The sequence below is a fragment of the Netta rufina genome (genome assembly GCF_964035555.1).
Source record: "Netta rufina genome assembly, chromosome: 4".
In the NCBI taxonomy this organism is placed as follows: domain Eukaryota; kingdom Metazoa; phylum Chordata; class Aves; order Anseriformes; family Anatidae; genus Netta; species Netta rufina.
The window spans coordinates 54367596-54394353 of NC_140127.1; the positions used below are offsets into that span (position 1 = coordinate 54367596).

The 26758-nt window shown below is 35.2% G+C and overlaps 1 protein-coding gene across 1 annotated transcript in view; it reads left to right on the plus strand.

The window, feature by feature from the left end:
- Positions 1-26758, plus strand: part of ARAP2 (ArfGAP with RhoGAP domain, ankyrin repeat and PH domain 2) — a gene marked incomplete at both ends in the record, with an annotated part of 116143 nt that overhangs the window by 36422 nt on the left and 52963 nt on the right. The window contains 7 exons of the mRNA XM_084285721.1: positions 14454-14569; positions 15764-15968; positions 16812-16892; positions 17561-17743; positions 19828-20002; positions 21604-21738; positions 25907-26051. Coding sequence (XP_084141847.1) covers positions 14454-14569; positions 15764-15968; positions 16812-16892; positions 17561-17743; positions 19828-20002; positions 21604-21738; positions 25907-26051 — 1040 coding nt within the window. The remainder of the gene's footprint in view (positions 1-14453; positions 14570-15763; positions 15969-16811; positions 16893-17560; positions 17744-19827; positions 20003-21603; positions 21739-25906; positions 26052-26758) is intronic.

Genomic DNA, 26758 nt, shown 5'->3' on the forward strand with positions numbered 1-26758 from the left:
AGTAAGAATATGGGGAATACCCCAGTGTGCTTTTTCAGCAGTAATTTCTGTCCCCGGTTAATAAATCGCTAGGCCAACAAATTTGAACTTAATCAACTCAAACTGAATTATTGCCTCATGAAACACTTCAATGCCATTGTTATTAAATTAAGTTCTTCCTCTCAAATATTTTGCATGCAAAATAGTATCTTGTTAGAGATGGCGTGTTTTAAAAATTCAATCATTAGAATCAATAGATTATAGACATTTCTGGAAAATTAAAGTCAAAAGTGTTTTCAGTCTCAGCATGTGGGTCAGGCTATCCCCAGAGATTCACCAGAATTATTGATTGATATCTACTGCTATGAAAGACACTTTTGAAAAACATTTCATGCATTAAATTTTGACCTTTGTTATCTTCACTTGTGGCTGGAGGTTGCTGAAATAATTGGGAGTGAGGCGAACTGGGCAGTGATCGAGAAGGAAAAAGACTGAATAATAGGGAAGATATTCATTAGTGAATCAGAAAATAAGAGGTGGAAGTCTCACTTATTTTATTTAAGTTATTCCCACTGATTATAAGTATGTTTTGACTATTTCAAATGACTTTGATTTGCCTTTTGGGGACTGTAATCTACCTTTATTTTGTACCTCTGCATGAAGATAAACAGTTTATTGACTTTGTCAATCCCTTTTGGGATTACACTATTATCTAATATTGAACAGTATATTACAGCTTTCATACATTTCTTTCTGTTTAAGGTGAGTTAGGCTGTCTTAAATATATATTACTGCCAGTGGGTTCAACTCCATTTTGATTATGGTAGAATTGATGTCTGCCTCTTGCATTTTCAACTTTTTTCAAATCGTGAAGGTTTCCAAACTTTTGCATCTAGGCAGAGAGGAGTCTATGTTTACTGTACTACGTTTGTCCCCATTTATACGTCTGTAGTCGGTAGACTGTGGCATGCAGCATTGTGTTACAGATATCTGAGTGAGGTTTGAAAAAGGGCTTGAAGCAGCGTGGCTGCATTACTGTAATTAATGTGGCTTTGTGTAGTGCTTCCTGTTCCTCACTCAGCCAGGCTGGCGCTTGTTGGAGAGGCTCTGCAGGATGCTATGTGATGATGAGAGGTGTGATGTTTTTTCCAGCCGAGGGCTGTAATTCTTTGCCATGGGGTCATAAAGAAGTTCAAAGGCAGATAAAATGACAGCAGTCAGCAACAGCAGCTCAGTTCCTGCAATCCAGGAATAATTGCAGCCCATTATTACAATTGACTCTCACTTCTCTCCCCTGAAGGAACTGAGCAGCTGCCAGCTTACTGGGCTGCAAGGAAACTGATGAGCCAGGATATGGGGGTCATAACAAAAGTTGAAAAATTGATCAAGGCAAAATTCATTAGACCTCTGAGTAGCCATAAGAGAAGAGAAGGAAACAGTGCTGGCTGGTCATCACTGATTCCCTGAGTGGGAGATGGATTCTGATTTCCAGGTTGGTTTGTTTCACCTTGCACATCTTTTCTTAACAAGGAGAAGTGAGGGGGGGGTTCTAGGATCTTTTGGCTTACTTCGTTTCCTACAGATAAACACAGCAGAGATACCTACATTTTTCTGGCTTATCTAGAAAGGGTTTATTTCACACTAAATAGATACATCAGCTGTCTCTCTGTGTTTTCTGTATGCTCTGTAATAATTTCTGTGTATTAGGAATTTACAGGTTTCTCGCTTCTTTTTTACAGCTAAAAACATATGATACATGACTTTCTTAGTCTTTTCTCATTGTTTACTGGCAATGTGCAGCACATAAAACTTAGAAGTCTGATTTGAGGATGATTGTAGGTATTTGCACTTGCTTAGAGTTAATGTATACAGTCAGCAGTTAGAAGTGAAATATGACTTCGTTGGTGTTCTCACCAGGAAATGCTAATGTGGGAGTAAAAGGGTTACATCTACACAAAGCTCAGAGGCTCTGCTTCTTCATCCTTCTTTTACTCGTGTGGGATGGCACATCAGAAATATGTTTCTTGATACATACTGGTGGAGCTGTACTGGAGTTGTACCACGGAGAAAAAAAAAATGGAACTGTAGCTCCAAAACCAGATGTTATTTCATTGTAGTTCTGCATGATTCTGTGATGCAGTGGTTCAGGTCTTCTAATTCTGCAGGTCTTTCATCTGTAGACCTAAACTTCATTCTCCTGCACTGCATGCAGGTGTATTTTGAAATTAATCTTAAGAGGTCTGTGCAGATTGTGTTCAATCTACTTGTCCTTGTAAATGGAAAAGTTCAAGATCCATTTTCAGTGTATTCAGGACAGCTTAAAGAAAGCTGTCACTTGTCTCAGCATAGATACCTGGGGTGAATCTCCAAATTTCTGAATGTCAATTGGAGCTTTGCCATTAGTAGTGGGCTTGTTAGTGTTGGATTTCTGTGCAGTATTTGTTTCATTCCTGAATTCTTGCTCGTCCTAGTTTCTTAAATGGTGTGGTCATACTGGGAAAAATATACCTCCCTCTGACATCAGTGTGTTTGCAGATTGCAGTTGCCCATCCTTGCTAATACAAAAGGACATTTCTTTTGGAAGATTTTGTTCTCAAAAATCATAAGGTGTTACAAGCCTCCCGACCTGTATGTACAACTGGTGCAAAATACTGCTGCTGTGTTTCTGAATATCCTGAAATGGAGCAATTTTATCATTCTAATTCTATTTCACTGCTTATAAGCTTATATTTTTACAGTGTTATCTTGATCAAGCCTTTACAGTTTTGATACAACTTCTGTGTGAAGAGTCATACCTGCGTACCATTAGTTATGAGCCAGAACAGCTTTTTCCTAGCTGTGCTTTGCTGTGTACAAAGTGGGTTCAGTTTGCTGGTGTCTAGGTCAGGATGTTGCTGTTAGATATGCCTGTGAATCACTGCAGAGGATTTCAGTTTTTTGTCTGTTTCCATGAACAAATTGACACTGTAGGTGCTGCTCTCTGCTAATCTCTGATTTGTAAAGCATCTTCTGTTATCTGAACATAGTAATTTTTGTATGTATCAAAATATCTTCAGTGTTCTATTAAACATCTTTCAGAATCATGCCATAATAAAAAAGTAAATTTGTAAACTTGCAAAATGTGAAAGAAGTTTCTATTTGCTATGTTTCTCAGAGTATGCTAATGGTTTTAGAATATCAGTTCAAGCAGCGATCAACCCCCGTTCCCCCACCCTGAGAATGTGCACTGAGACAAACTTAACATTGCTCTTGGCAGGTTTGAATTTTTCAGTCTTAAAATTCAGATGAGCAAGTTTTATTTATTCCTTGTGTGAGATGGATGGCAGTGAGCTACCTAGGAAGTGAAAGGAGTGTAGGAAATGAGCAGCATCATTACGCTACAAGAGAGCCGCATAGCTGTAGGTTATTCTGGATCCTGCAAGACCTTCCTGTATGGTTCATCTTGTGTCAAGAAGAACCCACAGAAGATAAATGTAGAAATTGTAAACAGAGATAGTTTGTTATGTAATTTTTAGGGTTCTTTCTACCACCTAACTCTGTGTAGTACAGAATATAAGGGTTATTGGGAAGGACTGTATTGTCTCTTTTCTATAACTTTTAATTTGCCATAGTATGTGCTGTAGTGTAAATTTGCCCTATGCTTGAGTGTACAGTTTGTATTTTTTCTGATGGATATTAGCTTTTGCTTCTCATTAACAGAAAATAATTTCATTGCAAGGTTAGATTTACATGACTTTATATAACATGCCTCTAGCTCATAGTTTTTGAATTTTATAAGACTGAGATTCTTAAAGACATAGACTGTCATGTAAATCAAGATGCAGACATTTTGGTTCAGTGAGACTATGAATTCCAGACCTGGTCCTGAAGTGTGAATGCAATGCAGATGTTTTAGTGCTTGATCATGGTGTTATTTTCAACTATATTTTAAAAATAAAACAAAACCAAAAACACTTTAATTCTTTGGGATTACTGTTTGAGTTGTGAGTCCCTTTGGTTAAATTGCATAGCTGTGATGGTTGTTCTTAACTTTAATAACCATTGGAAAGTCCAAAAAAAAAATCCCTAGAAACATAGCTATGTTTTTTTTATGTGAGCTCATAAAATCTATTATTTAGGAAGACTTAAGTAAACTATCTGAGCATTTGAATTTGACTATTTCAATAGTAAAAATAATTTTACTTACTTGTAAAGTGTATTGATTTGTGAAACTCTTTTCATATTTCTTTTTATACTAGCAGTATTTTCTTTATGTGGAATCGTTACAAGCATGACAAAAAGTTTAGGCAAATAGGAGAATGAATAATTGCTAAACATTAACTGTATGGCTCTGTTAGTGATTTTGCTTACAAAAAATCAAATACTTTTCATACATTCATCAGGTATTTTCATATTTTGTTTGCCTCACAAAGACAGATTAGTATATATGATTCAAGTCGTGTTGTTATTATCTATATAATAATATCTAATTATATAAATTTATAAGATATGCATAATATGTTAGTGTAATATGTATATCTTATAACTATACGATTTATATATTTCTTTTGTTGAACCAAATAAGAGAAGAACATCTTCCCAGGAGAGAAAATTCTGAAATGACTGACTCTCTTAGGAAGGATTCTTGCTTATCAAGACCATTGCTGCTGTAATGGCATCAGCCCTCTCTTGGTCTAGGCATGGCAGAATGTATGGCAAAACTGTTGTTGGTTCAGTACTTTCACTATTTTTAGAGTAAATTACAGAAGTGTGAAGAATTCACAAGTTCTAGTTTTGTCCCCCAGGCTTTTGGTTGTAGATAGCAGTGGGAAGCTTCTGCTCTAAACTGGCTTCTAGAAAATGTCTGTACCTCGGTGGTGTCCAAAGCATGTTCTTCAATTTATATATGCCTATGTGTCCACATTCAAAATATATTTCTTCTGATAAATAGGTATTCATTTATATTTTTCACAAGAACAAAACTTAGCTATTTTGGTTCAGTTATCTCAAAAGTACTTGAACTTCAAACTTCATGCAAATCTGAACTTTGATGGTTTTTAATGTATCCTTTCTGCTAGGGTGAATATGTTTTAAACAGATGAGAATTTACACCATCTGGCCAAAAGCTTTTGTTGTGGGCTTATGCTTTCCTTAGCTTATTTTTTGTCTTAAACTGAAGATCATAACGTCACTTGTTAAAGTACAACTTTTCACTTCATGGCTGCGTGAGCAGCAGGTGTCTAAAATCTCCCTAGCTGGAAAAGGTATTGTTAGCTCAATCCAGAGCTCTCCATGCTTTATTAAAATGCTCCTAATAAGGCTTTTTTTGGTGTGTTGTCTTGCAATCTGCATCATCTCAAAGGGCCATTCAGTTTCATAGGATCAGAAATCTAAGCTGCCAGTTTTATTAACATCAGAAGGGAAATGCAGTGGTGATCCAGTTATGATAAAAATGAGGTAAGTTTGGAATTGAGAGTATTTCAAAAACAACAGACTTAGTTTTTATTTTGTGAAAATGCCCTTCATAGTTGAAGTTTGGATGGCACTTTAGAAAGCATTGAAACTTTTTTGGTTTTGTTGTTGTTTGCTTTTGTTTAATTGTCCTTCATAAATATTTTGAATTTAAAAAATTATTTAGAGATGAGATTCCTTAGAGAAAATCATAAATATTTTTTTCTAAATGTTTTCTAAACTATAATTCTGCAGTTAAATTTTATTTAAAAAAAAACAGGAGTCAGCAAGTTTGTTTTTTTTGAACAAACCAAACTTTTTTTTTTTATGTACAGTATATATAGTGTTATCACCTTTCTGTTTGCGATCAGTAAGTAAAAGCCTTGTGCTTGTTCAGTGATTTTTTTTATATGTTTTTACTGTTCAACATCACACATGTTTATCTCCATGAGTAAATTTGGAGGAAAGGAACCCAATTGCTTGGATACTTTCTTGGTTCATTAGGGGATTTTTTGCCGGGGTGGAGGTATCCTACTATTTTTCCTCTATTGTCCAGTCACTACTGTAAAAAAAAAAAAAAAAAAAAAAAAAATCTATGAAGAGGGTCATCAATTTTACACCCTTCCAAATTTTAAAATATCACAAAAGTGTTCAGAGTCTGTCCTTCCTCTAGGAGTTCAAGCAGTTTGTTAGCTGTTTGTCTGGGCTATGAATACATAACGAGATCTTAGGGGTGTGTGTGTGTGTAAAGCTTCACAACACAATTATAAGATGTGAATTCAGAAAACCGTAGTGTACACGGTATTTTTAAAATATACAGATCTTTGTGGTCTCCAGAGAGCAGTCTTTATAAATCTTCCAAGAAGGTTTTCAGTTGTGAATCACTCTTAAAGAAGACTCCAGATGGCTGCTTAAAATTTTATTGGTAATAGAGATGTTTAAAAATGTCCTTCCCTTAGCAAGAGGTGTTCTGGGTGCTCAGTACAGAAGTGTTTAAAACAGTGTGTGAGTTTGAGATGGTTTTGAGATGAGTTCTGCCTTCCAGTAATAGCTCTCAATTGCTTTGTGTCAAAATATACAACCCTACTTAGAATTCAGTTGCATACATTGATGCAACAGCTCATAGAAGTGATTTCAGAAGTGATGAAAAGGTTACTGGTCCATCACTAAATTGCATACGTAGCAGTTATTTGTAATGGCAGAGCATGGTTGCTGGATGTTGTTTTTTTTTTTTTTTTTTTTTCCTTCAGCATATTTTTGCACAAGTGAGAAACTTCTGCATGTTTGAAATTATAACTGTTGCTTTTTTATTCATTGTGATCATCTTGTCTTGTTTTTGAAAACTAAGAAATTGGGGCTTATACCTTACTATGTATTTACTTGTAGCCATTGTCTTTGAACATTTCTTTGATTGTATCATCTTGTCTTAATTCACTGTGACCACATGACCTCAAAGCCTTTCCTTCTGGGACTGAGGAGAAGAGGAAGGGAGAGAGCAAACTTAGTCTGCATCCTCTGCTCTGACTTGCATTCTTGAAATCTTGTTAAGACTTGAGATCTCTGACAGCTGCTATTATGTTGAATGCAATTGAAGTCAAGCATATATCTAGAGTTAAGTGTTATTTGGGGTTAGGTAAGGAGATAGATGTTCCCGTGATTATGTAAACCTAATTTTTGAGGAGATCTGAGCTAAAAACCTGTGAAAATTCAAAGATCTGTGTTATAATAACATGACCATGATTACATGTTGTTGCACCCTACCTAGAGATGAGAAAATTGGGCTTATTTCTAAAGCTTTAATTTCATCCAGTTGTATCCATGTAATTTATTATGCAATAGATTTTATAACATGCTATTTTCTTACATGGGAATGCCACCTTATTCAGTGAATTGTTTACCTAATAGCTGCTTGATAATTTTAATTTCTTTTAATGGAATAACCCATGCCTTTTTATTGCACACTGTTGAAAAGTGTCTTACAGAATGAATCTTTTGCCAGTAAATGTGAAATGATCAGTAATTGCTGTGCTTGGCTATTTGAAGAGAAATGATTAATTTATTTTTCATCAGTTCCTTGTAAGTAATAGAACATGATTGTCTAGTCTATGTGACCACACAGTTCTGAGAAACAAATGATTCAAGTATCCATATATTTTACATTCTCTATCTTTTATGAGGGTCGGGAGGGAAGAGTTTCATGTCAGACTATACCTGTTCAAAATATTGTATTCACAGGTTTCAGCTGAAGCTCCAGTTGCTCGGCAGTTCTGCAAATCAAACCCTAGAGCATAAAGTCAGGAACTAGGAAATGAAAAATGTACAGTGAAATGACTGTATGCTAAGGCTTTTGATTTGCACTGAGTAGAAATTGGCAAAGGCAAAGATAAGAGCTAACTCTCCAGAATAGTATTCAGTCACATTAATTAAGTGATCCTCCTTTTTTTTTGTATTTTTATAGTCTCTACAGGAAGGGGGCTTTTATCTTCATGTGTCCTAGATCATCCCATACAGCATGCAAAGCATGGGCCTGATAGTGTATAAGCAAGTGGTATTCATAGTGAAAATGGTATTTATACTTGAAAACTCACACACTTAGTTGCCGAAGTGAGGATTATGAATCACTTCTGTAGTAAGTGGATAAAGAGAGTGTAACTTTTTTATTCACGTTACGTGTAAGGATGTAACTACCTCAGTGTGTTAGTCAGGAATGGATTTGAAAGAGATCTCACAATTGTCCCCACTTCTCATGTAATGGCTTTCATCATAGAGCCACCTCAAAGTACGTATACTAGATTTCTTTCTAATATAATGAAAATGGGAGATCGTGCTCCAGTAGCACATTCAGTACACTCCACTGCAAACAAGCCTACCGTGCTTGGCACTGACGAGCTAACCTGAAGTGCCCCTTCTCACTCTCACCTTTTGTTTTTTTCTTGTTTCTTAGTCTCTACAATTATGGTTGTCAGGTTATCTCAACAAAATATTTTGCAATAATAGACTGAATCATTCTCAGGTGTTCTGTAATGGGACATAGGAGTTTTTCTTAGCTAAGTAAAGAACATAAAATTAATATCATAATAGATGAGCACAAAGCTATGGAATTAACATGCACAGACTGCGTCATTTCTAGCATCTTCTTGTTCATCAGGGCTTGAGTTGGCAAACTTCATGTTAATTTTCTTGTTTCTGTAATTATATACTGTATACTTCACTGAGGTTTCATTTTGAGGCCTCATTAAGAAGACCATAAGAGTAAATCTGTATTTACTCATGGCAGTTTTGATTCCAACCTGTGATATTTAACTATCACCTAAAATCTATATTAAAAGATTTTAAGCTGTGATAAGGGACATCAGACTTTTCGAATCTTTAGAGGCTTATGACAGCTAACTGAGAAGGCTAAGCCTAAGTGTAGTTGAAAAGGAGAGGAAATCAATATAAACTGTGGAGAAGCATTAATATCATCAAAGCAATTTCTGCACTACTAGTCACTGTTTCTCAGATTCTGATACTTATTTATATCTTAATTTTTTATTAACATGGAAAGAAGCTTTTCCCACCTGATAGAGAAATCAGTCTTCCTTTCTAACTAGAAAGGCTGAACTCTGTACCTACAGTGAAGGGGAGTGTGGGTGGGAAGTTGATTGCTTTATCTGAAACGATTCTGGTTATTGGCTTTTAATCTCTCTGGAATAATTTGGCTGTTTGAAGGGAATCAAATGCCATGGGGCTAGAATGAAAGAAAAGTTTAAATCATGTTAAATTGCTAAGGGACTTCTTAGGTCTTTCAGAAATGTCTTAGTGTAATAGTCACAAACTTTGTGATAGCTTCCCCAAAGTAAACCTAAAGAGCTATTGCAAATAGCAAGGGTGGATTCAAGGAAGAATGTAAGGTCGTATTTTGGAACTCCTATCAGAAACACAGTGCTTAAAGGTCAAGAGTCTTCTGTGTGTGGACAGTAGGACAAAAGTAGGGTCACGTATACAGATAGACCTTTTAAAAATCAGAAGTAGGATAGTAAGAAAGGTGGATTTTTTTGTTTGTTTGTTTTAAAAAAAAGTATACATGAATAAATGTGCATATGCATGTATACGCAACGTATATTTTTCGTGCAGCATTATCGTGTATCTTCTACCATTACTGTCTCATACATACATACGTGTATGACACTCTCACCTCTTGCAAGGCCAAGATCTAACAGCCAAAGACAACAAAAAAGCCCAGGGGTCATGATTTCAGTGGAAGAGAACTGGTGGACACTTAGAATACTGTTGATGTAGCAGTTTGCAAAACTGGGTTACTCCCAATATACACCAGTACTGTTTCACTGTTTACACTTTGTGTACCAATGAGTTCTGTACCTTCTAAATATGCTACATATATATACCTGTATACACACATGTATGTGAGTACGTATATATACATATGTATATAAAATTATATGTTCTCCTGACATCATGGCAGCAATTTTCCTTCTTCCATGCTGTTTCTTTTATTCTCTTAATCCTCCAGCAAAAACATGACAAAAATATGTTCTGATATTTCTAATGAGAAAATAACGTAGTTAAATTGTAAAACAAAACTTGGGAGTTATTTCTGTCTGTTGGGGAAAGGTAAACTTGTGCTGATGTGTTTTTCGTTGTTGTTTTGTTTTGTTTTGTTGTTTTTGTTTGTTTTTTTAATCAACTTACACATTGTGGAAATCGTACCTTTATGGAAATGAATGTAGCTGCTAAAGAAGTAAATGCAGATCTAGATCTCCTGTGTTCAGATGAATTTAGACTTGATCATATTAGCAAACAAGCATGCAATCCCAAGTTTCCTCCTCCAAAAGTGAGTGGAAGGAGGAAAAAGAGAAAAGAATAAATATTATTCTTTACAGGAAGAAGAGTGGTTCTGTAGAGAGGGCCTCTTCTTTGACTGAGGGCCACAAGAGTCAGAGCCTGATTACAGATTTAAGGATTTCATAAAGATGCCTAGGTTTTCATAGATTCTGTGCCTTTCAGACAAGGATGATAATGGCAACAGGACTTGTATGTTATAATCATTCCTCCTTCAGGAAGGAACAACAGAAAGCCAATACTTAACCCATAGTTAACTACTTTCCCCATTTGTATTTTCAGCCTACTGTGCTCTTTAGTGAATACTTTTGATCTATTATTATATCTGTAAAGAAGTTGTGTTTTTTCTTGTAAAAAGCTCAAACTGTCACCTGTTTTTTTCAATTTCTATTCAAGTGCATCGAGGTAGTATAAATACAGGCATTTAAGATGTATGTATATTTTTAAAAAAGAAGCTTTCTCTGTGTATTTTTGAATCTTCTTAAGCTTTTCTTCGTTTGTCAGAAAGTAACACAGAGCTTAATCTATCTGGAACAATGGGCTCTCAGTCTATAGGAGTAAAATAATTCATATTCCAAAAAGATACTGCTTGGTCTTGCTGCCAGCACACTTTGTATAGTGCTTGAATGGCCCTATTGTCCTCCTGTGCACTCAAAATGAATGAATTTATCTTTCAAAGTGGAGCGTTTCTGTCTTCCCTATACCAATTCCCACTTCTGTTTCTGAAGTAGGAGAACAAGACTGAGCTCTTGAAAGCACAGAAATCTGAACCATGAAAATGAGATTCCAGTATACCTGTCAATCACCAAGCCTGGTTTGTGCCAAGTGTACAGTTACCATAAAGAGTTTGTTTGGACCATTACAGAAATAGCTTCACTTTAATGTACCGATTAAATTGGTTAATTTACCTCCACCTTCTGTTCTGAAAATATTTCTCACTTCTAATTTCTTAAAACTTTTGGGTATTCCTCATGCAGAAAGTGAGTACTGTAAGCTCTTACACACTTGCTGCATTTAAAACATGAGGCTGCATTTAAAACATGAGAAAGTTACTCTCTTTTCAGTGGGATTGTTGCTTGCCTCAGTACGTGTGTGGATTTGGGGAGGGTTGGTGTTCCAGATTTGGGACTTGCTGTATTTTATTTCAAAGAGCTCGTGTAGCTCTGCACTGTTGGGTTCAAGTACAGTGAAGTTTGGTGGCTGGATAGTGGCTGTAATTATAGTATACGTAAGCGAGTGCAATCTGAGGTCTGCAGGGTGCTTCCTTTCAGCTCCGAGGACACCGGTTGGGCCAGCTGAGCAAAGGAGTGGGCAGCTGAGTGGGCTGGCCTACTGGACATGGTCCCCTGCACCCTGCTGGGAGGGCTGGGAGGAGTGAGCAACAACAGTGGCTGGCACAGCAAGCAGAAGGGAGTGCTCCTGCCCCCCACTTCTGGCTCTCCGCTTTGGGAAAGGGCATCCTGACCCTTGCCATTTTGTGTAGGACCTTGAAAAGCGCTTAGAAAAGGAGAGTGAAGGAAATAGAGATAGAGAATTTCAAGGTGGAACGGCATGAAATAGGTAGATAAATAAAGTCTAGCTCTTTAACAGTGTAATGAAATTCATAGTTATCAGATATAAATATTAAACAAATACTTTTTTTGTACAACTTGTATTTGGGAAATTTATAAAATATAATGCTGTGGAGGCTTTAAAGCATGCATTTGTTTAAATTGCTCGAGGACGTGGCTGTCAATGGCTATTAAGTGTGATGGCTTGACTGCAACTACTTGTTCATAGGCTTTCTGAGCTGGAAGTCCCTAGATTGCTGGAAGCTTATTTGGGAGGATGAGGATGTACCTTCTCTTATTTATATTCTTCTTATGACAGTTGCCAGTAGGAAGTGCTTAAAGGGAAGCTGCTATAGGTGAACTTTTGATCTGGCCCAATGTGGTAGTTCTTATTTCAGTCATCTTCTCTTCGTTATTGTTTTTTTGCCTTCAGTGAAGGCAGTGAATAGTTATTCAGGACCTAAGAGTATATTAAACTCCTATTAATCATGTTTTCTGGCAGCCATTCAGCATTTACTTAATAAATTTGTTGCACTGTTCTTAAGGTACAATATAGTCTGGTTACTTGCCCTTTATAAATCTGGACTTTTTAAGGCCAATTATAGACAAATAATTGAAACCTGCATCCAGTTTACATCTCAGAAGCACAAACTGTTTAATTCTAGGAAGTTAAAGGTTGGTTGTTTTTTTGTTTGGTTGTTTTTTTTTTCATTCTGTGTTTCTCATTTTGCTCATTTGATTTAAGATGCTGCTAATGGAAGTTTTTTTTAAAAAAAAAAATAGTATTTTTCTATTCTCAATTTTTAACCTTATTTTATATGCTTCTCTCTTTCTCACTGGTAATGTCTGACTTTAAGAATGTTTCATTACTGTCAGGTTCATGCTCAAAAAGAAATTATTCTGTGCACTCTTTTTCCATATAACTGAACTTTGAGGGTGAATTAGGGACTGTAGGCTTCACACAGCTCTCTGCTCTCTTCCAAAGCAGATGTGACAATAACAAAACTGTTGATTCAAAGGAAAATTTGGGGAGGAAGGGCTGAAGATGAGGGAGGAGAATAAAAATGTGTAAGTTACAGGATCTGAGAGCAGAGAAAAAGTGAGAAATATTTCAAAATTGATTATACGGGGAATGGCTAATCCAGAGTACTTGTTGAAAAGTTATGACTTTAAATATACTGAAGTGTGTAGGCTTGTTTGTATCTTCTATTAGATATAGCCTTACCCATCATGGCTAAAGATATTTTTATTTGCTTGTTCCTGAAATGGTTGGATGAATTGAAAAGAGTTTTGTGAAGTGTCCTCTCTATGTGAGCTTTAATGCTGTTATAAACTTTGAAAATCTCACGATTGTCAATGATGCAGGCTTAAATATGTATTTGCTAGAAAAACAGCCTCCTCATCACAGGCAGGTATCTCTGCCGAAGTCTTTCCTTCCAGTGCTCTCATGTTTTTATCAGCCCACGCCAAGCTACTTGTAATGTGAGGAGTGGAATAGTGAGCATCCTGCAGATGGTAAGATATGTGGATTTGGCTCTTTTGCTTGGGTGATGTAGTTTCTGTTTTTGTTCCTGATGCCGCTAATGTTTTCAAGAATTGTAGTAATAGTCCAAGAAACCACAGAAGGGTTGACGTTGGAAGGGACTTACAGAGGTCCTCTCCCTCTCTACTCTAAGGGACACGTTGAGCCCTTTGCGTTTTTCTAGGGCCATGTTCAGGCAGCCTTTGAAGATCTCCAGGGAGGGAGATCCCTTGACCTCTGTAGGCTACCTGTGCCAGCATTCCATCATCCACACAAGAAGTGCTTCCTGATGTTCAAACACAACCTCCTGTGGGTTGTGTTTGTGCCCATTGCTTCTTGTCCTGTCAAACATGAATTAAATTTGTGTAGGTGACTACTGTTAGATAAATATGTAAATTAGAGTCTGAAGGAAGCACCAGTGGTGGTCAGAAGACGTCAGAAACGTGTCTCTCTCTGTGGTTCCAAAATGTGTCCATTTGAGACAGGTTTCCAAGGGGTCAGTGAAAATTTCCCAACTGTGTTAATGTATGATTGATTTATATTAAGTACGGTGTTTCATGGGAGGAAAAAGGCTTTTTCTTGGTTTAAGACAAAAAAAATACTTATCTCTAATAGCTGAACCACAAATAACTCCCTATTTTAGTTGTTTTATAGGACTTTTTCTAAGACACGTTTGAGAAGATCAGTTCATGTAATACATCAGAAGCACAAACAACCAAATGTTTTAAGAAGGAATTTTATATGTTTTCTTTAACTAGTTTATCTAAAAGCAGTCAAAACTGCTGTCAGTGAGAAGGATTTAGATGGATAAACATTATTTAGTCACTACAGTATGATAGAAGCTAGATACTTCTGTTTTGGTTCTGCGTTTTAGTGCAATCTGTTATTTAACATTTTTCCTTTATTAATAGTTTCTTCTCTCACCAGCAATCAAGTAAGATCATTCTAGCAATTAGAAGTGTTTGGACATATTTTAGTATAGGTTTATTTATCCCTTAATGAATTAGAAAGAGCTTGCATGTTGTAGCCAAAATGTGTATTACGGATCTTGGATTTTGCTGATTGAATTGTGCTGTACATGCTTGATTATTGAATTATAACTCTCTGAACTTTTATTGTCTTTTCCTTAGGATTTCAAGACAGGATTTGGTATCACTTTAATCCCTATGAATGTGGCAAATGTAAAACAAGTGGATCGGACTGCAAAACAATCTTTTGAAATAATTACTCCTTATAAAAGCTTCAGGTGAGAACTTTAATATTTACAGTACAGAGTATACAAATAACTAATACACTGAAGAAATACTTGCTTCCTACAGCAGTGATTTAACCTAGTTTGGGTGAAAAGGTAACTCTTCTTAAGAATGCTCAGCATTTTTTAAACAACAAAGGGATTTTTTTCCTTTGTTTAGCTGTGTGCTTCATCTATTATCTCTCTAACTAGGCATCCTGTTCCCACAAATTCATATTTTATGTAACCGTCTTTGTTCATTCTCTGCAAGGGCAGAAGAAAACCAAACTTTGAAAACTTTGCTTCATCTTAATAGTAAACTGCTGAAGTGATATCATGCAGCATTCATTTAATATTAAGCATTTTATTCTAAAAGAAAATTGATTATGTGCCATCCCTTGTAAAAATCCTCAATTGAAATCAGTAGAAAGTTTGGCTGATGCTGTGACTTGTAATGATTTAAGAAAATAAAATAAAGCTATATGCTAGTAAAAATCTTTTCTTGAACATGGAAGTGTTTCTATAATGAAATCTCAGTAATGCAGGAGAAGTCACTTTGTTCTCCTTGACTTACTAAATGACTGAAAAGCAAACTATTTGCTTGTATACTCTGTGGCCTAGAGTAGCCAGTAAATAAATTTGTCTCTGTCAGTGATTTGAGTCTATGGCTAGTTGGTAGATGTATGTATTGGTAGTCTATGGCTAGTTGTTTTTGACTTTCTCAAAGCCATCACCATGTTGGTGCTTGTTTATTATTTATATTAAAAAAAAAAATCAATTTAAATAAAAAGCAATTTTTGTCTGTTACAGGTAGCAAGTCTACTTGTACTCCTTAGTAAATCATCACATTTCCTTAAATAATTCTATGATGTTTATTAAAAAAATAAATAAAAAATCAGGCTTTACCTTTGGTATGTGTTAACATAAAAATAAAGAAATGCATTGAAAGTAACTCAGGAACATAACTAAAATGTTACAAAAGCTTTATAGCTCTCACTGGCAGTGGTTTTGTTGAAAACTGATTTCAGACTGACGGAGTTTTCACTGGCAAAAAAATATTTTCCATCTTAGAATTTGTGTCTGTGTGTGGTGGAAGATTTCTTTGACAGTGATTTTGGGTATAAATGTAAGAAATAAGAGAGACTACAGATTCTGTTTAATTGGGCTTTAAAATAAAGATCAATAATGCAGAAAAGTCAATTGTTTCAGCTTTACAGCCGAGTCGGAAAGAGAGAAACAAGACTGGATTGAAGCGCTGCAGCAATCGATAGCAGAAACTCTCTCTGATTATGAAGTAGCTGAGAAGATTTGGTTCAATGAATCCAACAGGAGCTGTGCTGACTGTAAAGCTCCCAATCCTGACTGGGCATCCATCAATCTCTGTGTTGTCATTTGTAAGAAGTGCGCAGGTAGAGTAATTAATGAGAGGCTGTGTGGGTTCTACAAAATGTCATATTTGCATATCTGCGTATGTCCTTGAACTGGCTTTTTTTATTTTTAAAGTGCTATCCTTGTGAAAGTTTTGACAAACAATGAATGAATGTAACTTCTTTAATACCGAGTATTCTAAAGCACTTCCTTGCATAAATGACAAGCCTGTATGGTGATTGGTTTCCCTCAGATGAATAATCCTTCACTATTAATGGAAATCAAGACATACTAACGCTTCTTGGGAAATGGCTGGCTTTTGCGAGGCTGCATTCTAAAGGATAACAATTGGCAATGTATAAATTAGAGGTATTAAATACCCCAGGCCGTATTTTACTGACAATACATGATAGCGTTTTCAGATATTAAAAGAAAAACAATTCTGTCATGTTTTATATTTAAATACATGCAAAAATGCAGGATGCAGGGAGCTAGTTTATAACTCTCTAGGTTTTGCTTTCAGAACAAACCCTTATGAAAAAGCCTTCTGAAAGCATTCTACATCGGAGCCTTTGCTTATTATTTACTATTAAATAGTACAATTTTCACTACAGCGCTATAACCTAAAAAGGACTAGATTTCTGTGCCAAGTACAATCCACCTCCCTTCCTTCTTTCTCACTTTTTTGCTTGTTTTTTTTTTTGGTTGTTTTCTTTTTGTGCTTTTATATTTAAATGTCAAGCCTAGTACATATTAGTCTTTTTTAAAAAAATAATTAGAATAAATTTGTCTTCATTAAGTATTTTTGTTAGCTCAGCAGAAGAGAAACTCAGTTTAAGTGCTTTAGTGAAGCTAGTTAAGTAAAAATACTCTTGGATTTCTAGGACAGCACAGATCTTTAGGACCAAGAGACTCAAAAGTCCGGAGTCTAAAAATGGATGCCAGCATTTGGAGCAATGAACTTATTGAGGTATGTTGAGGTATTGCAACTCTGTTCCATCTTGAAAGGTGCTTCATGAATAAGAGTTCTTTCCTTATGAGAAGTCTTAACATATAGCTACTAAAAAAATATGCTGCTGTTAGAGTAAACCTTAAGGTTTCTGGGAGGTAACTGCACTTTTGTGTCATTCAAAATATGCATTGGTTTTGAGAGCCATGTGTACCAAGCATTTCTCCAAGCACCTGTGTTTTGGGGAAAAAAATGGAAATGTTTCTGGACAGCAGTCATGATGGGCAGTATTCATTGAAGGGAAAGGAAGGGAAACAAACTCCTCACTACCAGGTTAGGTGCTTGGGGTGTTTAAAAGTGGTGCTGAAGGGGAAGGTTGAGTCGTCACTGTTTTCTTTAAAGGAAATGCTAGTATTCTTTAACATACTACTGCTATTTTTTTGTGTTTATTTGAAATCTTGTAGCTGGTTAGCTTTGTAAAGCTTAGTAGCTGTTGCTGAAAATCATGACCACAGGCTTTAACTGTGGTCATCTATAAATGAATAATATTGACTGAGTAAGGTTTCCTGCAGGCAATTATCTCTTTGTAAAACTTTTTTTTTCTCCACATTTAGCAACTGAAAAAGATTTAGGGGTTAGCTTGATACCCTTTGTGATATTTTGTTTGTTTTCTCTTGCACTTCATCCAGCTCTTTATCATCATTGGAAATAAGAGGGCAAACAGTTTTTGGGCAGGAAATCTTCCTCCAGATGAAGAACTGCAAATGGATGCCCCAGCAGAAAAGAGGATTGCGTTCATTACACAAAAATACAAAGAGGGAAAATTCAGAAAAGCACCTTTTCCCTACAAAACCAAGGAACAATTGAATAAGGTAATACTATAGAATGGGTAAGCCCTTGCCATAACTTTTGTATTGAATTGTATTTGTGTGCATTTTGGTCATCTCGTTAAACTGGTGAGAAACAAACTGAAAATCCTGAGTGGTGGGTTTCGCAGCTCTGAATGAAGCCTTTGCAGGAGTCAATCCATGATTTCTTAGTTCTAGATTTTCTAATTTGTTTGTGGAAGGTTATGGCACCTATATGGTGCCTATAATAAATACTCCAGAGCTATCAATAAATACAGATCTTTGTTTTCAAATGCACACTCCATAGACAAAAATTCTCATTTGTCTTTTTTATATTCCTTCTCGGTATGTTTTGGATATATGTCTAACATCGAACATTCCAGAGTGATTGTTCCATGATAGGTGATTACATTATCAGCAGTGGAAAGTAGCTAATGCACACTCTCATAATAGCTTGTAGTTAACTGGAAATGAAACAAGCTAGAATAAACGAAATGATGAAAACTGAGTTCTAATGTTTCCTTTTGCACAAATAACAGAAACAAATTGTCTACAGTTATAAAGTAGAAAATGCTAATTATAATTGCTAATTATAATTATCAAATTCTGCATAGCTTTGATATCTGTTTGACTGACTTATGCTGTCTGCTGATTTCAGAGTCGTGACTTTTTAGGGTTTTTGAATATAGAGGGGTTTAAGTGCATATACTTTATAAAACTAGTCTATTCAATTGCATATTAGTGAAATTATCTCAAAGGATATGCAAAGACTGTGGTGGGGTGGTAACATTTAAGTTATTGTGCTTTGAAGTAGATCAGTGGTTATTTTCCAAAAAAAAAATTGAAGTGTTCTTCACATGTTAGAGGTTGCATGTGAGTTATACACATGAGAAGTAAAAACAAAGGCGTTTAAAAATACTGTCTCTTTTAAAATAGTTCTAACCATCTTTATACTTCAAATTTGGGTTTTCTACATTCCAATATGACTTTCTGATTCTGTTGGGATCAGGACACATTTTTAGGCTTTATGGCTCTTTGCCAAATAAAAGAAAAAAAAGATATTTAAGTGTTTTAATTTTATTGTTAACAATTAATTTTATACTATAACTGCTGACTACAGGAAATGCAATAGTCCTTTGTGGTTTACAAGCTTGATTTTTCTGAACTCTTCTGGTACAGAGGTGTCTGTCAATTAATGATTTAACTACTGGGAAATAACATCAGATGTAATGATCAAATTCTCTGTAGAGACATGATATTACCATGTAATAAGTGGTCATTGCCAAGTAATTATAAAACTTCTACTGAACTATCTGCCTTACCGGTTTTTGCCTACTGGATGCACGTGTGTTTATTAGAGCAGCTGAATTTTAGAGAAGTACTTGTCTTGTGTTGAGCAACCTCTGTATTTATTATTTCAGAAAAGCTGATCCATTAACTAAATAATGTAAAATTATCAAATAGATTGCTGAAATTACATAGGTACTTCTAATTTTAAGGTTTTGGAACCACATTTTGGAATAAAAGTATTTACATTTGTCTTCATGCATAGGAAGATGAAAGGGACCTGAATTTCTAGAATGCGTTGAGATCTTTAAATTTCAAGGAAGATTATTAAGTATAAAGGTACCCTAAACAATAGTTGCCTCACTGGCTGTGAACATGACTTTGAAAAACTATCTATGAATTCCAGGCTGTTTCCTAATAAGAGTTAAAGGATTAAATCTTGTTTCTTTGGTTGAACTTCTGAGGTCTGGAATAATTATTTTTTTTCTTCAGTAGTGTGCTGTGTGAAGAGAAATGAAGGAGGGATTTTTCATGTAGATACCCAATTGCAGGACAGCTTATTGCTTTAATTAATGTTAACATGCAGATACAAAATGTGTGGCAGCAAAATCTTGCAGGGTTTGGGTTGGTGACTTTTTTTTCCTTGTTGCTCCTTCTTCATAGTTTCAGACCATAATTCATGATTCCTGCAGCTTCCCAGTGGTTATGGCCTTTGAAAATGTAGGGGAACTATATAAGAGGTGAAAGGATTTGCATTTACAAGGACTTGCTACCAATAACTTTCTAATTTAAACAGACTTCTTATTTTCCCTCTTCATAAGGCGCTGTGTGCTGCTGTAGTTAAACAAGATGTTCTAGAAACTCTGATGCTGCTGTTCAGTGGGGCTGATGTGATGTGCGCTACTGGCGATCCTGTTTACAGTACTCCATACTTACTAGCCAAGAAAGCTGGACAAAGACTGCAAATGGAATTCCTATACCATAATAAGTTTTCAGGTAGGATATACCTGCTTTATTTTGATCTTCTAATTTCATATTGAGTGAAATGGAAGGCATCAGCTGTATTTTATCAGACACTATGTGTAGTTGTGCAAGTTACTTGCATTTTACTTGGAATTGAAGTTTATTTCTTCAAAAAATAATTAAAAAGCCTATGATGACTCATACCCTCATAACGTTGTTTTGTAACACAGAAGAAAAGCATCATCTGCTTTGCCTCTACTGTCAGGCTTTTACCAGAAAAATGGGTACATACAGTTAATCATATATCTAAAGTATTTCTCAGGGGCTTTGCTTTTTGATTACAAATTATTTAAATTGATATCTACCTTGACTGTATAAAATAGTACCTATCTAGTACTATAGGTACCTATAGGTACCTATATCTGTTGTCACAAGTTCTCCTCCTAAAATAAAGCTCTCCAACCAATCCCAGCATACTACCCTTTTTCAGATCACCACTGTGCATCATAGACTTTGGCCCTGAAAGTCAACAGGCCTGGTTTCAATTTATCAGTGTTTCCAGGCGCTTGAAAACAGAAGGCTATTCCTTAAAAAAAAAAAACACAAATAAATAACAATAATATATATATATGCATACACACACAAATAATTATAATAAGAAAAATATATACGTATATAAAATATACGCAATTAGAAAATTATAGAGTATGGATGTACCTGAACTTTTCCTTCTTAAAAAGGAAAAAAGGGCTCTCTGGCATCTGAAGCAGTCTGGTAATGATGAAACTTCACACACAGATTTACACTGGAAGAAATTAGTAATGCTAATCCAGCCAGCATTGTGGACATGCTCATGCAACTCAGCAAAGTAACACTTGATAGACTGAACACAATTTATTTTTTTTTTAGTCGGAAACTCTGGAATGATATAGTTTCCCAGAGCAAATGCAGTGCCTTAAGTTTTGCCTAAGCACTTCTTTGTCACAAGTGACAGGCATCAGATCCTGGGATGTTGAGCTCAATCACTGTGCAGACAAGCAGCTGTGGTGGTTTTATGGTTTGTGTTGTTTGGTTTATTTTGCTAGTTATGCTGTGAAATAGTCCTAAGGCTGTAGAAGGAAGTTTGCTTGTCTTGGCTCTGTCTTTTCCACTTGCAGCTTTCCAGCCAATGCAGCACTGCTGTATGTTGGAGCTGGTGTTTGTTCCTTCTTTTCAGAGAAAATAGGGGGTCATGGCAGGTTCACAGTGATCCTCTGAAATCCTTCTGCTGCCAGAGTTTGTGGTAAACTTCTAGATAAGACCTAAAGATAAACACTTCCCTTCTGTTTAAGTATATTGCAATAAGGGATGAAAATAAAAACATAGCACACTAGAAAACCACATTTAGGTTACGTTGGCAAGCAGTGGTAGAAAATGGCAATGTAGTAACCAATGTAAAACAGCAGGTTTTGGTGAACATGTAACAATAATTATAAAAATAGATCAATAATATGTATCTGTGCTATAGGAAAGGTTTTAGAGAGCAGCTATGTATCTGTAAATACTGCAGATGCAGTAAGAAGTATGCGGAGAAGCAGTTATACCCTATAGTAGAGGAAGTTTTGTATGTTACTTACTACTTTGTCTTTTAATAGATTTCCCAAGCTATGATATCTGTCTTGAAAGTGGCTTCTCTGAAGATTCTTCACATTCCACCTTTCTTTGTGAATTTTTATACAAAGTTTCTTCTAATACTACCAAGCTTCTTACAGAGAAGAAATTAAAAGAAGGTATTTCAGTTTTACTTCATACATTTGAATAATACATGAATATGTATGGTATGGATGAATTTGGTTCTTTTTAACTTCTTACATTACTTTTTAAAAGATAAATTGTCTCATTTGATTCTGTAGACCTCTTTCAGATGAAGAAAATCCCGATTGTCTTGATCTCTTTATTCAGTGGTTGACAGAAGAAGGAAATTAAACTACTTATTATTCAGTTAACAAAAATGATAAATAAAAACATATACAAATATTTCTCATTCTAATTATAATTAGACAGATGCTGCTAGCTGCCAAACGTAGCTTCCATTTGAAATCATTATCTTTCTGAAACCATTTTAACACTGACTTCTCACAGTCCAAATTGATAATGCCTGAGATATTGCTCAAGCTTGCAAATATATTTAAAATGGACACGTCTAATAATTTTACAACAAATTAAGCATTGCATGGTAAAAATGTTTGTATTATCACAGTAGAAATCATCAGCAGTCATTCTACTAGGATTTTTGAGAGGTTGTCAGATAAATTTATTTTTTTCTCTGTTCCTGTATTTTCTTCTATCTAAACAAACAAGGTAGATTTTTAAAATATGAGCTGGTTTGTAGTTAAATTGATAGCTAAGAATATCTTGATACAGCATCCTGTGTCATTGACAAATGTTTATTTTGTATGATGATGTTTATATTCTGGTGGTATGTTTTTAAGATCCTTAATGGAGATCGAAGCATGTACATAACTCCCATTTATTGCACTTCTAAGGTATCTGTGTTATTGTGGATCCTAATAGTCAAAAACATTGAGTGATCATCAGAACTAATTCTGAATTGTAAGCATTTCCCAGCAATGATGCAACTGTTAACAAAGACCTGGGCAGAGCCCTGGACTGCGGCTGGACAGGACTTCTTTGTCGATTGTTCTGAAACTGTTCTGAGCTTACTCGGGAAAGACAGGAATAACCACAAACCTCTTGTTATAAGTGCAGGCCTTGTATTCTGTGCTGTGGATATATATATAATGTATTTATACATATACATATGCATGCACACACACACACACATATATAATCATTTTTAAATGTATTTATAAAAACTCAAGACCCTGCTGAGGGAAGTAGAGAGCAGATACAAGGTAATACTGCTGTTGTCTCATCTAACGTCTTCTAATTCTATTTTATTAGAAATGCAGTTTAAATTTGTAAGTATATATAGATTGAAGAGTTAACTTCAAATGCTCACAGAATGCCTTCTGCCGTGCTTTTTTGGAAGATGTGGTGGGCGTACAGCTTTACAGGTGTATAGGAAGATGTGTTTACGTCATTTACATCATTACACCATTTGCAGTTTTAGTAGACAGATCAGGGAGGAAAATGTAATAATGACATCCTTTTAGTATAGTTAAAAAAAAAATAATAATAATAATAAATAAATGCAATTTTGAATTAGAATCTGTTCTTACCTGAGGACTGTGTCTAGTGTGCCATGTGTAAGAAGTAAAAAACAAAAGGTTTTTTATTACAATTTAAAATACGTAAACTTTTTTCTTCCTATATTTTTTCCTATATATATCTTTTCCTATATCAAGAACTGTTTTCTACCTTATAATCTCACTAACATGAAATAATATGGGGATACACACATTGCAGATAGTTGGGAATTGATTGTATCATGTATGTGTATACAAAATATATTATTTAATAATGTAATACCATTTTTATGTATGAAATAAACAGTAAGAAAGAAAAACTATCTTCATCAAATAATTTAATGGTTCCCACACATGTATATGTGTGGGAGATACAGTTTCAGTTCCCTTCTTGGCCTGTAAAGATTCAAGTAAGAAGGTCACATTACCTGAAACAAAGTGATCTACCTCTTCAGTGCTAGAGGAAAGAAAGGAGCCCTTTGGGTGAAGTAGTTGGGACTTGCTGCTGAGTTCTCATTGAACCAGAGAGGGAGCACTGGTACCTAACAGGGGATTGGAGCACTTGTCAAAATTTTGGGTCCTGCCCCCAATTATATTGGATTTTTCTTATACTGATTTTTATTTTTTATGGACATTTATGAAAAGAGCTTTGAGCCAGAATCCAGTTCATCTCTCTAACTACTAAGCTACTGTTTAAATTCTTCCTTGGTGTTAAAAATTTCTTCTGAGGCACTTGTCAGCCTTGCCAAGGGCTGAATATTTAAGTGCTCTGTTTGCAGTCAGAGAAAACTGGTATTCCTTTGTGGGCTGAGCTCCAATTGCAAAAGGAAACCAAAGAAATCACTCAGTGCTGTGAATTGAATCCAGGTTTTATAAAAGCCAGGTACAGCATCTGGAAACACAGTATAGTTTTTTACTATGTGGGTTTCAGTGCAGGAGAGAGTAAACCAACTTTTTGTATCCTTGTTGGAGTGCCATCCGTGGTTTCAGCAGGGGTGCATAACTTCTGGGGAAAGTTACTGTTAGTTAACAGCTGTTGATGATCAGCAGGAAGAGAGCTCAAACATTGTTGCTATTCCAAAGCAATATATCAAAAAAAAAAATAATAACAATAATAATAAAGGTTAGTGATTTGGCCTGAGTTCAATTTTTCTCTTTCTGTTTTTAATGTAAAAGTTTGTACAGAGCCCTGTTTAAAAACCATAGTGTTCCAAAATTATCCTTGAGAGTTGAACAGTTCTTTCAATATTGAGGCAATGAGCTATTTTGTAGAATGGGCACACTTTAGCGAAGGGAATGATGGAAGGCTAGGGGGTCAAAAAATCCTAAACAATCAAACCCAGTTTTGTGCTCAGCTCCTGTAAACCTATACATCTTCAAATACTCAAACTTATGTACACTTCAGTATTTAAAGTGTGTATTTACAATATAGGTAGAAAGAATGATATTCAATAAATACTAAGAAAATAGTGCCCAAAACATGTATGACTCAGTGAATAACAGATGAACTAATTGGATGAAATATCAGACAACATATCAAGTAATATTGGTTAATTAGAACTGTAGTTTATTTTTTTTTATTTATTCATGATTTTTTTCTTTTCTATTTTACCAAATTAGCACAAATAGGTTACTGGAATATGTGTACCTCTTCAGAGGTCTTATTACTGTGGAAATTAACGGTATTTTTGCTTAGGTCCTGCTTCTTTAGTGTTGAGAATAGATGCACCTCAAGTTATATTCTAAGAACTAGATGTTACCTTGAATGAATTAATATACAGAGTAGAAAACAGACATTAATATTCTATTTCATATGCTGTATTCATAGTTCAGGTTCACAAGAGGTAGTAAACACTTAGACTCAAATATGCTGAATAAGGCTTTTAAGTTGTTCTGCAGATTTCTTTTTAAGATACACCTTGTGTAATTTTTTTTAAGAAAAATATAAGTGGCAATTTCTGGATCCTCTAATATACCTAGTTCAAAGTTATGTGAAGATAAAATTCTTAAGTAGGTAATTTAACCATTGCTCAGCATCTGTGTTGTTACGTGTTGAACATTCGTATGAGCATTAGCATTCCGCGAACTGCCGTCTTGCTTAAATGAATTTACTCTTGCCAGTTACACGTGAGAATAGCAACAGCAGAGATTTCCAACTCATTCTTATGTGAATGTGCCATCCTGCTTTAGTTGTAGCTACTACCTGTCTATTGTGTTTCCTCTTATTTAGCCTAGTATCTAGGCATACGTTCTGTACAATGTTACTACTGTGCGACTCTTGGACCTGCAGTAGGAGAGAATTGAGCTCAGCTGCTGAAGTACCTTGAAAGGATTGTCTGTTCTTCAGACAATCTTATCTTGGTAGTGTATTTTCTGAAGTATTTTAACAACGTTAAGTAACATAACTTCTGATAGTGGTTTCTTTTGTTATCCTTGTAGTGTGCAATGGATGTAAGTTTTAACGTGTATGACACTTGAAATTTTATAGTATAGTATTTCAAAATATATAACTTAAATATAACTTAAAATATATAACTTAAACTACCATATGCTAGAATTCCTATAGGCTAAATAGTATCAACACAGAATTTGAAATCCTGGCCCACTGAAGTTCATGGGACTGAGATATCATCATAGATGTACTCCTGTTGTAATACAGCTATATATATTTTGAGGCAAATTCTACAGAAAGAGGCAATTTTTTTTTTATTAAACCAACTGACTTTTTTTATTATTTCTTTATTCACAGATTGCAACAAAAGATGGTGCACTTTGGAAAGTGGCTTTCTGAGCTACTATGAAAATGATAAAACGACAACTCCTAATGGTATGCTTGACATCAGCGAAGTTATCTGTCTTGTAGTGCACAAGTCAGACTTCTTTTTAAATAGAGGGTAGGTTCCAAAATTAATAATTCAGTAAATAAACATAGGTATTTCAAAGATGCTGTTTTCCGTGCTTTTCACTTTGTTCTTGAATTTTGAACGTGCAATTTAGAGAGAAAAAATAAAAGGAAGCTTGAAGTTATATTGACTTCAAGAAATAAGTGCTAAGTAGTATTTGTTTATTTTTTATAGTGATGTAATGAAAATGTTAGGGTAATTTAAAAGGGCAACATAAATTAGATATGTCTCTTTCTTATTAAAACTGTAATGCATATTCTCAGTGCTTAAAAGGTTACACGATGATAAATTGAACAATTAGTGCTCATTTTTCTTTCTGGGATTGACCTATGCCTCAAGCCAAAACTTTTGCTTTGTTTCTTTCTGATAATGCTGCAGTTCTCCACAATTCTTTCAGTTTTAGTCACAGATCTATCAGCCTTGTAAACCCATTTGTTGTTCTGTAGTTGAGGGCAGCAATTTAACTGTTGAACGTGAAGTTCCTTTGAAGATAACTTTTTTGATGGTCTTGTTTTTCTTTTACAACTCTTGCACATTCCATTCGTACATTTAAAAACATCACACAGATTCAGAGTTGTGATCAATGATCATGATTGATCAAGGCAACATGTTTGTTGAAGCTAATGCTTTAATTTGTACTTAGGATCTGTCGTAAATGCCATAATACTTCTTAAATTTGTGTGTGTGTGTAAAATAAG